The sequence below is a fragment of the Hyposmocoma kahamanoa genome, unplaced genomic scaffold (genome assembly GCF_003589595.1).
Source record: "Hyposmocoma kahamanoa isolate Upper Pololo Valley unplaced genomic scaffold, ASM358959v1 92, whole genome shotgun sequence".
Classification (NCBI taxonomy): domain Eukaryota; kingdom Metazoa; phylum Arthropoda; class Insecta; order Lepidoptera; family Cosmopterigidae; genus Hyposmocoma; species Hyposmocoma kahamanoa.
In genome coordinates, this window is record NW_020654748.1 from 8,741,556 (window position 1) to 8,755,623 (window position 14,068).

A 14,068-nucleotide genomic window follows, 5' to 3' on the forward strand; every position below is an offset into this window, starting at 1 on the left:
TAAATTGGTTTGTGGTTAATAACTAGCTTCTTAATTAGAGAAAATGTGTGAAATTTACGTTACCTAATGTTAGACAGTCGACCACAAAAATTATAGTTAGAAGTGGAAATTGAAACTTGTAGATATTGATACTTGTGGATACAGTTATTTATGGCTTCTGTGTATTTAGATGTCAAGAATCCACGGTAATGGCTCGTCTTTTAGGATTTTTCTATTTATGATATTTGAATCAATCATCGTGTCAATCATAAATTTGAAAAAAAAATCAGTTTACAGAGATCAATCCTTAATCTCTACTTAGTACCATGTCCATACTTTTCAAAGGATTTCCGCCTTACTGATGATAAATGGATAGCAATGTTTAATGAATATAACAATTTCAAATGTGATTCGCTTACCTATAATCTTTTTATTTTACACACAACTCACACAATAGGTATCAATGTTTTTATTAGTTGAAGTACTGTAATAACTAGATTATCCTGCCTTCTAAACTAGGAGATCTTGTAGGAAATAAACGTGAAGTAAAAAAATAATCTATGAAGTATAAAAAAAATGGTTTTCGAATTATAAATATCAATGATGATTCAAAATGATCTTTCTTAAGCTGCTGAAATGACAGAGACAAAAATTATTTCAGTAACTTTATTCTTTATTTAAAAAAACGTGCTTACATTTGAAAGTGACTAATACCTTATTACTAAATATTACTCGCTTTCTTACTTCACTGGCTCAGCTACCCCTAGTGGATCTTGGCGTCCGACACCACTAAACATTGCTAAATTATTTTTTTTAAACATAGATTATTTCCACTAATATTCGTAATTAAGTTCAATATCTTTAATTTTGCCAGGAATCAAATCTGGAAAAATATAAGAAAAATAATTACAGAAGTTCAGTGTTTTTTTTTCTGAAAAAAAAAAGTTTACATAATGGACGTTTTTCCATGACTCAACACTAGTTTCATATCACAAGAAAATGTAAAGATATTATTACCTTACAATTAAATATATTTTTTGCTTAATACTCAAATTCTAAGTTTGTATCGTCTGCGTTAATAACTTATTTTTGTGAAAGTAGTTAAATATTAAATATAAAAAACTCTGTGCACTATCAAGATTTTTTTAAAGAATATCGATCATTTTCATTATTTTGCGATTGTATCGTCATTTAATTTGTGTAATACAATGTTGACGCAATTAATTAAATGACAGCAGCAACAGGATGAAAAGGCAATGCATACATAGCAAGTACTGTTAGTCTATTTGAATGTACGATGTTGGTACAAGTGTACAACGCTAACACTATATAAAACGTAATCATGTTTGCTGAAGTACCAGACGACGCTAGTCACCATGATCAAATTCATACTGTTTGTAGCCCTAGTGGCCAATGTTATACTTATAGCGTCTCCTACAACCACAGGTATGTTTTTGATTTTTTGACAATTACTACAAAAAAAGACTTGTAACAAATATCTTACACAGTGTACAGGTACTAATACTAAATTTTAATATTACAATCTTTAATGAAGAACATGTGTGTTTTTTTCTTTTATCGCTCAGTGCTTAAAAGCCGTAGATATTTAAGTTCAACTTTTGGGAATTCCGATTTTTATTCTCTTTCAGATTGCGACGATGATCCGCGTCCACCACCACCTATAAAAAGTAAGTTATTTGTTTGTATTAATAATTATAACAAACTAGTGGAGTAATTTCACTCAAACTAACTGTGGCGGGTCGTGACCTACACCTTCTTAAATAATATTTGGGTACAGTGAGTCGATATCAACGGTACGAGAACATCAAGGTTTGCAATTAGTGTTGGCGTTCCTTAAAGTTCAATTCTAGGTCCAATATTATTTTTAGTTTATATTAATGACTTTTATAGCCTCGTGGAGGATACAGAACGTGAGAAAGTATTGTTTGTTGATGATACTTCCTCATTATTTAAAGTTAAAAGGCACCAATATTAATATGACAATGTGAACAATGCTATATCTAGAGTAGTAAATTGGTTTGCTGTTAATAACCTGCTCCTTAATGAGAAAAAAACAAATTGTGTGAAATTTACATTACCCAACGTTAGACACACGGACACAAACATTATAGTTAGACACAAAAAATTGAAACTTGTAGAGACAGTTGTATTTCTAGGTATAACTTTAGATGCTAAATTACAATGGAGTCCACATATAAATAAGTTATCAAAACGTTTTGCAGTGTACAGTGTGTGCAGATAGATTGGTTTACTACAGCAACTTTCACAGTTGCTTTGGGGTAATGCCGCCGATATTAATAGAGACTTTGTCCTGCAGAAATGTGCAGTTAGGGAAATTTACAATCTGGGCCCCAGGGAGTCTTAGAAAGATAAGTTTAAAGAGATTAACATTCTTACACTAAAATCACAATACATTTATGAAAATATTATTTATATTAAGAAAAATATTATTTTTTTAATGAAAAGTAGTGACAGACATGACATTAATACGAGGAATAAAAATAAAGTAACTGTTCTTGACAGTGGTCTTCATAAAGTCTCGAATTCATTTAAGGGGCATGTATACGCTTCTATAATAAGATTCCGATTGATGTTCAAAATTTGCCATTTACGAGGCTTAAAACTATTGTGAAACAAAAACTTTTAGACTAAAGTATTGTAACTTCTGCATACTTGGATGACAAAAATCCGTGGTAGTGACCCGTTTAGCTCTTTCATGTATTCTCGATCTAAGATATTTAATTAAATATTGTAATGATAAATGTATTTAAATATATATTTACAACGACCAACCCCTAGAGTCTCTTGTTCATTCTTCTCATGGGAATCTGCCTTACGAATGAGCAGTAGATTTTAATCAGTGTGACGATTTCAAGCCTAATTTGCTTACCTATGAAATAAAGGTTATTTGACTTAGTTGGCTTATTGACAACTAAAGTTAATGTAACATACATAGAGTTATATATTTCAAAATATAACTATATCATAAACAATATAACCAAACTAATATTTTCAAATAAATGAATTTCTGAACGTTGTCACGTTAGTGGAACAATTGAAAGAAACATACAATAACTATATGAATATTATGTTGAATCTCTGCTATAACGTTTTCTCATCATGTTAGCGATTTAAATACCATCATTTTTATTTTCCTACATCGCTACATGTTACAAGTGCTACATGTTTTGTGCCTTTTGGGTGGACATCGTGGGTACCCGAGGGCTATAAGCAAAATTCCTCGCTAAGAGCTTTCCTTTCGCTTTGTTGAAGCCTCCAATGTCTAGCAAGCTAGTAGCCGCTTAAGCCAAATAATGGACTTAATAGTTGGCTAGTTAACTACTAAACTCAATGTTTATACAGTTATATGTGTATTTCAAAATATAATTAAATCATAAACAATATAACCAAACTAATATTTTCAAATAAATGAAACTCTTCAGAGGTTCGTAGGGAAGGTAGGAGGTCGAGTAACGTAGTCACGTTAGCGAAACAATTGAAAGAACACAATATACAATAACTATTTATAGAAATTTGTTATGTGAAAAATGTAAGTTGTAAGTGACTTCAACATTTTGAAAATAAGTCATTAAAACTAAAAGATATACTTTTTACAGCTAAAGTTTGCCCTGATAATGAGGAATGGAATACTTGCGCAAACGGTGGTTGCTACAGCGCTCGAAACTGCTCACAGATTGGAAACCCTGTCGTTTGCGTTGACCCCGTTGAATGCAAAGGTGGATGCTTATGTAAAGATAAATTTTTGAGAAACGATGAAACCGGAGTTTGCGTACCTACCGATGAATGCCCTAATAACGGTAAGAAAATAAAACACTTGTTTTCAGTACGGCGAATTTTTGCATGAACTGAATTTGAAAGGAATATGCCCTGTTAATGGTTACTTGTGGTTCGTAATTTACTACATGGGTTACAACAATACTTACTGGATGTAATTCTAAGTATACAATTACGTCTGTACAAAGCTTCGTCGGAATTGTCATAAAAAATATAACCTCTATTGCCGTTACGAAAACACAATAATCGTCTTATTAATCATCGATCCATTGACTTGATTATTGATCATAATAGTGTTTAGATTTCTAACACTATTATAGAGAAGATGTCACTCTTGTCATTGAATTCAATAATTAATGTTAACGATTTAGTAGAAAAATAAATCTAAATTAGTGCGAGTAAGTAAATGGAACAAGAAGGAACTCCTGTTTACTAATAGTCTCAGTGTTGTCTACAACTATGCAGCATATGTAATTTAAACTGGCGGATGACTCTAGTTTAAAATGTTTGTTATTTGCAACTTTGTCTGTGTATTGCAGGTTGTCATCGAGAAAACGAAATTTTCGACCTATGTCCACCAACATGTCCACCACAAAGTTGTGGAGTAAATCAATCGATCATTTGTTTTGTACCTAATCCAGAACCGGGTTCTCCACGTTGCAAACCGTCTTGCAGATGTAAAAGTGGTTATCTCAGAAATGAAAAAAAAGAATGTGTACTCCCTGAACAATGCGGTATGTAAATGCCTCGTATTTCAAAAACACTCATTTCAAAAACACTCATATCTACAGCAAAATATAAAGGGCCGAACAAATGTTTTGACACTTCCGTGGACTTTTGTGATTATCGCACATGTGCAAGCATTAAAAACTCAAAGAGATGCACAATACCACCCGCAGTCTGCAGATGTGCGTTATTGTATCACTGGTAATTACAGAAATAAAGATAATATTTGTGTACCAGGAAAGGAGTGTGGTCAGTAATATGTCACGCGGTAGATTGTACGCTCAGACCAAGAAAAAATCTAAACCATTCAAGGTTCATCGTCAAAAACGTCCTTGTTGAGCACGACTTATCTCTGAGGAAAGCGTTTTCGGCCATTGTTCATTGAATTGGCCTAAAGCAGTTTCGTAACTTTATGCCTATGCTTGGTTTGTATTCATCACTGCTTTTATAGTTACAAAGTTAAGGTAAAAGTGTCATAATTATTATGTAGCCACTAACCATGTCCTCATACTACAATTATTTGTTTATATACATGCAAATTTATTTATATAGATGCAAAGGATAGATGTACAGGACCAAATGAACATTACACCACGTGCTCTCCGTGTACCGCGGCTACCTGTGGCCAAATTGGAAAGAAATTCTCCTGTGTAGCTATGTGCAGACCCGCCTGTCGCTGTAACGATGGTTACTATAGAAACCGCAACGGTGTTTGTGTCCTTGAGAAAGACTGCGGTAAGTAATTTTATATAAATGTTCCCTGCTTCTTTAGACAAATAAAAAGAATACCAATTTTATTTTAGTTTCGCACATTGCTTCATGTTACAAGCGTTACTTGGCTGCCTTAAAAACCCCAGCCACCGCTATAACTTACAGCCTTTCGTGTTGAGTTTGTTAGAAAAAATCATATTTGTGTCTACTAATTACTAGATTCTATTATAAAGATGTTAAACTTCTATGAAATTGAAAAGCATAATTTTAGTCAACCAAATTTATTTCCATTAGAGGGTAGTACAAAATTAGATGTACATAGTAAAAATTGTTTGCGAACTAATTTTAAAAACAAAATGAAAAGCAATACTTTCAAAAACATGACTCAGTTTTAATTTATAAAGTAGGTACAAAAGCATATAGTGTGTAATTTACTTGTAGTAAAAAAAATAATTTGAGAAACAGGATAAACAAAGTAAAAGTAATAGCACTTCTAAAAGGATGGATTTAACGTACTAGTTAATACAGAATTATGGCTGTGCTAGAAAAAGGAAATTAATTAAAATGGACAAGTCAAAACAACCACTACTTATAAAGGATTGCAAGACTAATCACACATTTAGGTACATAAACTATGCCAAAGCGTAGTAGCAATAATTTACATTATTGCTACCAAGCAAAGAGACTTATATTTACACAACACAATTAGACAGTAGCAATAGAACAAGTTACAAAGCAGGTAGGTACTTAACTTTAGCTGTTTCTCGGTTCGGCACTTTTTCAGTCTCCTCCAGCTATACAATCCTTTTTATACCCTTCAAAACCTCCTTTGAAATTCATTCATACATACATACTATTTTGACCAATCACAAAATAATTATCGTTTACATTTGTACAGTGCTGACGAGAATCAAAGCTTTTACCTAACAAGTTGTTGAAACATATTTTAAGAACTATAACAGTTATAGGAACCTCATAGTTGTCTTAATTAAGCAAATATCATTAATTTTATACACCATAATATCGTCCACTCACAGAGCAGTATTTCTTGACTCATTTGGTTGAGCATAAATAGTAAATGTTATGCATTACAAAGGTATAAAGTAACAAAGGCAATACATATTTGATTACTGTAATAATTATATAAATTTCGTAATTATCTAAATTTATCAAATATCGTCAATTTTATATGCCATAATATCGTCCAATCACAGAGCAGCATTGTTCAGTACACGTGGTTGAACATTTAATAAATTTTATACAGTACTAAGATGTAAAGTAAAAACTTCAAGAATATTTTAATGAGTGTAGCCACTATTTATCCATGTCGACTACGACGTGGATAAATATTATTTAGATTAATATTTATTTAAAATTTGGATTAATATATTTTGTGAATTAAGATAACTATTATCTTAATTCACAAATTATCATTAATTTTACAAATCATAATATAACAGTCCAAAATGGAAGTTGATCAAAAGGGCAACCTTTCAAAATGCAATGGTGAAACTATAACAGATAAATTGTGATGTATTTCAGATAGTCATTATTAATTCAAACGAGAATTATGAAACCATTAAAATGACTTAATATTATGTATTTTAGGAAAGTAACCTTATTTCACAAGTTTCGTTTAAAATAAGGGACTTACAGAGGCATCTATATTTTTTTTACGAGAAACCTGGTGGCCATACTTATAAATTTTACATGGAATTTGTAGATGGCATTAGTTAACGCCCAATTATATTGACAATTATATTGACTATAAAATATAAATACTATCAAGTTCACCAGGAAGGACCACTAGGAAAATTCCTCGCTCAGAAATTTCCAATTTCCAGCAATAAATTTTGATGGTTGGCTTGTTGACCACAAAAGTTAATATATTGTTATATTTAAAAATATTAATTATTATATCATAAAATATAAAAACCAAATTCTTTGTTCAATTTAAATGTCCACGTTCTAATTGTTTCAGCATTTATTACTCGTTAATTTTACATTTTACTCGTCATCATATCTATGCGTACAATTATTTATTTTTGTCACTTGTTTGGCCGAACCTCAACCTTTTTAAAATACCTCCGAGTATGATGGCTCTACTATAGCCATGCGCGCAAAAATATCTTTCCTGTTTCTCGGGTTTAGCTAGAATCTTTTTTTAACTAACGTAGCCTAATTTTAAACTAACAATTCAAGATCAATGAAATATGAAAATTACAATTGCAAATCAATATGACAGTGAACCTTGTACATCGAAATTAAATAGTCTACAAGCGAATACATTTATGATATCCAGACTAACGGGCATATCAACTAAAGAACTTTCGTTATTAACTTTCTTGATCAGTGAATAAAAAAGTAAATTCGGTATAAAACACATGAAATATTGATTATTAAAATACAAAAGTTAATTGATATACCAATACTTTCCTTTTCAACAAACACGACCCACGACATTATTAGTAATTATCCACTGACCTTGTCTTCATATTACAATTATTTATTTGCATAGAACCTGAGGATAAATGTGATGGACCCAATGAACATTACACCAAATGCTCACCATGTACTCCTGCAACCTGCGACGATATTGGCAAGAACATTACCTGCACAGCTGCATGTGTACCCGCTTGTCGCTGTGATAAAGGTTACTATAGGAACAGCCAGGACACGTGTGTCCTTGAGAAAGACTGCCGTGAGTAATTTTATATAGAAGTTCTCTATTACTCTAGGTTGAATAAAAATACCATCATTTTTATTTTCCTACATCGCTACATGTTACAAGTGCTACATGTTTTGTGCCTTTTGAGTGGACATCGTGGGTACCCGAGGACTACAAGCAAAATTCCTCGCTAAGAGCTTTCCTTTCGCTTTGTTGAAGCCTCCAATGTCTAGCAAGCTAGTAGCCGCTTAAGCCAAATAATGGATTTAATAGTTGGCTAGTTAACTACTAAACTCAATGTTTATACAGTTATATGTATGTTTCAAAATATAATTAAATCATAAACAATATAACCAAACTAATATTTTCAAATAAATGAACCTCTTCAGAGGTTCGTAGGGAAGGTAGGAGGTCGAGGAACGTAGTCACGTTAGCGAAACAATTGAAAGAACACAATATACAATAACTATTTATAGAAATTTGTAATGTGAAAAATGTAAGTTGTAAGTGACTTCAACATTTAGAAAATAAGTCATTAAAACTAAAAGATATATTTTTTACAGCTAAAGTTTGCCCTGATAATGAGGAATGGAATACTTGCGCAAACGGTGGTTGCTATAGCGCTCGAAACTGCTCACAGATTGGAAACCCTGTCGTTTGCGTTGACCCCGTTGAATGCAAAGGTGGATGCCTATGTAAAGATAAATTTTTGAGAAACGATGAAACCGGAGTTTGCATACCAACCGATGAATGCCCTAGTAAAGGTAAGTTAACTACCAAACCTGGCCGAAAACACACGTTTTCAGTACAGCTATATTTTGTGTGAACTGCGTATGGAAGGAATATGCCCTGTTACTTGTTACTTGTCGTTCATAACTTACTACACTGGTTACAGCATTTTGTACTGAATTTAATTCTAAGTATACAATTAGACGTCTGTACAAAGCTTCCTCGTTATGATCATAAAAATACAACCACTATTGCAGATACGAAAACATGAAAATCGTCTTATTAATCGTTCGATCCATTGACTTGATTATTGATCATAATAGTTTTTATATTTCTAACACTTGTATATAAAAGATCAATGCCACTCTTGTCGTTGAATTCAGTAAACAATGTTAATGATCTTAGTGAAAAATTAAAAATAAAATTAATGTGAATGTACGAAACAAGAAAGAAATTCTGCTCACTGAAATTCCTTACTGAACATTTGAGTTTAGTATTGCTAAGGAGGCAATAACATTTTTGCATATAAGTTCTTTGTAAGGAGATAGTAAGGTTTACAAGCAAGAGACCTTTGATATTTTAATGGTAACCATAAAATAGTTTCTTGTTAAAATCATCAACCACGAGAAAATTATCTAATGTATTACTCGATACAACACCCTTGAGCCATTTTGGAAAGTTATTTAATTTAACAAGGAATATGTTACTTCAATTTTAGTCACATAGATATGGTATGCACAAATACAGCTTAGCAGTAATATAGCACCGAGTACTGCGGTAAGAAAACTATATAGTTTACCATATATTCTCAGCACTAGATTGCCAGTTCAGCTGTTTTATAACCATTTGTAGTTACAAGGCTATCACACAAACCTCATGGAACGTTTAGTAAGAACATAGTAACTGTGTATTGTCGAACAACTAAATAACAAATTAATGGGAAAGTTATTAATGTTCAAGTTCCTCAGTAGTTCTGTGAAGAAAACTATCTATTTATTAACAGAACGAATGGGGAAACAGTACCGGTAGTGCTCTCAACAGAATTGTACAACAGAACTAGTGGGAATAAACGGTTCCGTTCTGTGTAAAGTTAATAACTCTTAGGATTAGTCAGTGCGCACTATAAAAAACTAAATAAATAAGAAAAAAATACACAGCAATACGCACATTATCTCCATGTTAAAAAAATAGTTACGAAATTAAGGCCAAAGTAACAGCTACAGAGTTAGATTTAACAAAATTATTACAATTATTAAGTAACTACTGATTTTGACTTCATAGTACAATTTTTTATTTTATAGAACCAAAGGATAAATGTACAGGACCGAATGAATATTTCAACTCTTGCGCTTCTTCATGTGATCCGGTATACTGCAACGAAATTGGCAAGAATGTCATATGCGCACAAGTGTGCATACCAGCTTGTCGCTGTAATAAAGGTTATTATAGGAACAGCAAGGGTGTTTGTATCCTTGAGAAAGACTGCCGTGAGTAATTTTATACAGACGTTTTCTATTTTTCTAGGTTGAGAAAAATTCCATATTTTTTTATAATTAAATTGCATCAAGTCACAAACGTGTCTTGACTGGTTTAAATACCCCAGCCACGGCAATAGCTTTGTGCCTTTCGATGTGGAATACTTCAATTTCCGAGGCTACAGGCGAGACTCCTCGATAACAATATTTCCCTCCGCCTTGTTGAAGCCTCCAGTGTCTAGCAAGCTGGTAGCTACTTAAGAATTGATACAACCTCAAATGGCTTTGGTTGATTTCGCATAACAGTGAAGTAGTTGAATAAATCACTTTGGAAAAAATGTATAATACAATTTGGGATTTACAGTGATTAAAGTATAGTGTGAAAACACGATTCCGAAAAACTTTCATGATAGAAAAAAAAACACAAAGTTACCTCGAAATTTTCAAAGAAAATCAATCTAACATTTGTCTTATATCGAACCCAAAGCCGGGTTGTCCTGAATTCAAACCATCTTGTTCATGTCAAACCATCTTGTTCATGTAAAGATGGTTATCTCAGAAACGAAAAAAAAGAATAAAGATAGTGTTTGTGTACCAGAAAAGGAATGTGGTCAGTAACGTCACACAGTAGATTTTATGCTCAAACCAAGAAAAAATCTAAACCATTCAAGGTTCACCATCAAATATATCCTTGCTTAGTGCGAGTTATCTCTGGAGACGGAGTTTTCGGCCATAGTTCATTGAATGATTATCACTAATATCAGGTTTCTTACCACGGTATGACTTTTTTTTATTTTCCCGATATTTCGGAACGGTTGCACGCTCCATGGTCACGGGTTGACTGGACGGCGGCAGATGACAGATTTAAGAGCAGACATATCTGTCTATCCTCTTGCGCTGTCGACGACTACCTTCATCGCGATTTGTTGTGGCGTTACCATTGTCACTCACTTTTTTCACACAAACCACACTCACTGTATCCACACGCGAAACTGAACTCGAGGTGTTTTTGTTTTTATTACTAAATAATAATAATAATAATAATAATAATAACGCACACACTCAACATAGCCCCGCACTAGGGAAACCCTGTGTCGCGGGTGCCATGGACACACACATAGACAACCACAAATTACACCCAAACTCACGAGAGAAATAAATATAGGCCATACAAATATTTCTCCCGGCCCGGGAATCGAACCCGGGGACCTCTGCGTGGCAGTCCGGTATGGTAACCGTTCGGCCACGGAGGCAGTGTACTGCACGCACTAAGGATCGGATTCCATGCACTGGACAGTTTAAAACCATCATCACGGTTAAATGTTTTGTACTTCATGATCTCGATGACTTCTCGTACCAACCGTGGTATGTAGTGACATTCTGTCGAGAGTACCTGAGGGCTAAGCAACTCGATCCAGTGGTTAGTGTCAATCTGTGTGAGATGTTGTGCTATAGGCGACTTCTGTGCATCATTGTTTTTTACTGCTCGGATGTGCTCCTTCATACGATCGACAATTGTTCGTTTAGTCTGACCGATATACGAGCTCCTACAACTGCAGTTCACTTTATAGACACCCGGTGTTTTTTGTCTTTTGGTGAACGTAACATTTTTCCTATTTTGGTGAAGGGGTGAAAACAGTTTTTATGGAAAACTTCCTTAGCAACCTGGCTATTTTATCTGTCATCCATTGTACATAGGGCAGAAAAACTGGTAGTCTCTGTACGTCAATTTGCTACTTCCTTTTGTATATTGGTTTAAATGTTTTTATTTTGTATCCATTCTGTCGCAAAACCGTCTTAACGTGCTCCTGTTCCTGTGTATCGTGGTGTGCATCACAAGGATCATAAGCTCTATTGGTTAATAACCTGACGACCGAATGTAGGTGTTTTGGGTGATGATGTAAAGTGGCATGTAAATATTTGTCCGTGTGAGTTGGTTTTCTGTACACAGAATGACTAGTTTTTCTGCCCTATGTACAAGGGGTGACAGGTGACGATAAAATAGCCAGGTTGCTAAGGAAGTTTTCCAGAAAAACTGTTTTCACCCCCTTAACCAAAATAGGAAAAATGTTATGTTCACCAAAAGACCACCTTTCTTTACAAACACCGGGTGCCTATAAAGTGAACTGCAGTTGTGGGAGCTCGTATATCGGTCAGACTAAACGAACAATTGTCGATCGTATGAAGGAACACATCCGAGCAGTAAAAAACAATGATGCACAGAAGTCGCCTATAGCACAACATCTCACACAGACTGACACTAACCACTGGATCGAGTTGCAGAGCCCCCAGGTACTCTCGACAGAACGTCACTACATACCACGGTTGGTACGAGAAGTCATCGAGATCACGAAGTACAAAACATTTAACTGTGATGATGGTTTTAAACTGTCCAGTGCATGGAATCCGGTCCTTAGTGCGTGCAGTAATAAAAACATAAAACTCCTCGAGTTCAGTTTCGCGTGTGGATACAGTGAGTGTAGTTTGTGTGAAAAAAGTGAGTGACAATGGTAACGCCACAACAAATCGCGATGAAGGTAGTTGTCGACAGCGCAAGAAGGTAGACAGATATGTCAGCTCTTAAAGCTGTCATCTGCCGCCGTCCAGTCAACCCATGACCATGGAGCGTGCAACCGTTCCGAAATATCGCAAAAATAAAAAAAAAGTCATACCGTGGTAAGAAACCTAATATTAGTGATTATCATTTAGTGAATAACCACGAAAGTCTTAAAATCTACATAGTTCATTGAGTTGGCTCAAAGCAGATTCGTAACTTTATGCTCCTGCGAACACTTTTTGAGACGATTAAAGTTATCGATGCATGTTTTGTATTCATCATTACATTTTCCTGAACTTTCCTAAAGCCCAGTTCGTGCTAACTAAAACTGCATCACACATAACGGCGCTCATAAACAATGGCATTACATTCGAATTGAAATTTTGTTCGCTTTTTCGTATTTTTCGGTATCTAAACTATTCGCGCCCCCGCCTGGCCTTAACTAATTGTTACTTGGAAGCCGCGAACCACGTAAAACTAGTAATGATGTATCCTGCGGCAGCTAGTAATTAGTACACAGGCTACAGGTCCTGGATCTTAAAGTTTGTGCAAGTACAGCCCTTTTCCTCAATCCCATATTTGCTAGCTCACCCTTCCCAGAAGCCCTCCACGAGCTATCGAAGTGAAGTAATTTTTTTTATATAAGTATATATCGTCACCACTATGTATGCTGTCATCCGTTATTAACTCGAAAGATGCCATCAAATGTTCAGTGTGTAAAAATACGTATGAATTTGACTGTGCCGGATTTTCTGAGAAACTGTATAGACTAATGAGACAAGATTCACGAATGAATTCGAAATGTAAACAATGTATTCACCCAAAAGGAAGCTTAAATTTGTCAGATAACGATCAATCTAATGTAACGACGAGGAAAAGAGATCACAAAACATCCTCAGTAACAGATAGTGTAGCGGAAAAGGTTGCAGTTGCACCAATAATTAATAAAAGTGTCTGTGATGATAACAATACACCTGCTATTATCCAGTTCGAACTTTCCGCACAAAGTTTCGATTCACAAATATTCGACAGTGAAACGAGCACTCCTGAAAAATTATCGAAGAGTTTAGATCGTACAATAAAGCAACACAGCGATACAACATACACAGAAGAGTTTCAAAAAAAAAATGAAAGCACTAAAGTTGGAGTTAATGAGTACACAGAATGAATTTAAAAACACAATAATAGAAAATAATGAATTAAAAAGACAAATCAATAAACTAACATCCGATATTGAGATGTTGAAAACCTTGTGTCAAACTTTTGACCACTAATACTGGTAAAGGTATTTCGGCCAAAATGCAATAAGTCTAGTTAATTCTTCGTTCTCGCGTCTCTTATATTCTTGCACTGATTCGAATAAAATACTGTCTTATTTCTAGCACCCACATGCAGTGTTAATGAAGA

The 14,068-nt window shown here is 34.2% G+C and overlaps 1 protein-coding gene across 1 annotated transcript in view; it reads left to right on the top strand.

Annotated features, from left to right (window-relative positions):
- The first annotated feature begins 1,355 nt into the window (after positions 1 to 1,355).
- LOC113236675 (zonadhesin-like) overlaps positions 1,356 to 14,068 on the top strand; it is a 20,378-nt gene continuing 7,665 nt past the window's right edge. The window contains exons 1-8 of the mRNA XM_026472834.1: positions 1,356 to 1,425; positions 1,629 to 1,667; positions 3,618 to 3,818; positions 4,335 to 4,529; positions 5,074 to 5,256; positions 7,751 to 7,933; positions 8,464 to 8,664; positions 9,931 to 10,116. Of these exons, the coding sequence (XP_026328619.1) occupies positions 1,356 to 1,425; positions 1,629 to 1,667; positions 3,618 to 3,818; positions 4,335 to 4,529; positions 5,074 to 5,256; positions 7,751 to 7,933; positions 8,464 to 8,664; positions 9,931 to 10,116 (1,258 nt within the window). The remainder of the gene's footprint in view (positions 1,426 to 1,628; positions 1,668 to 3,617; positions 3,819 to 4,334; positions 4,530 to 5,073; positions 5,257 to 7,750; positions 7,934 to 8,463; positions 8,665 to 9,930; positions 10,117 to 14,068) is intronic.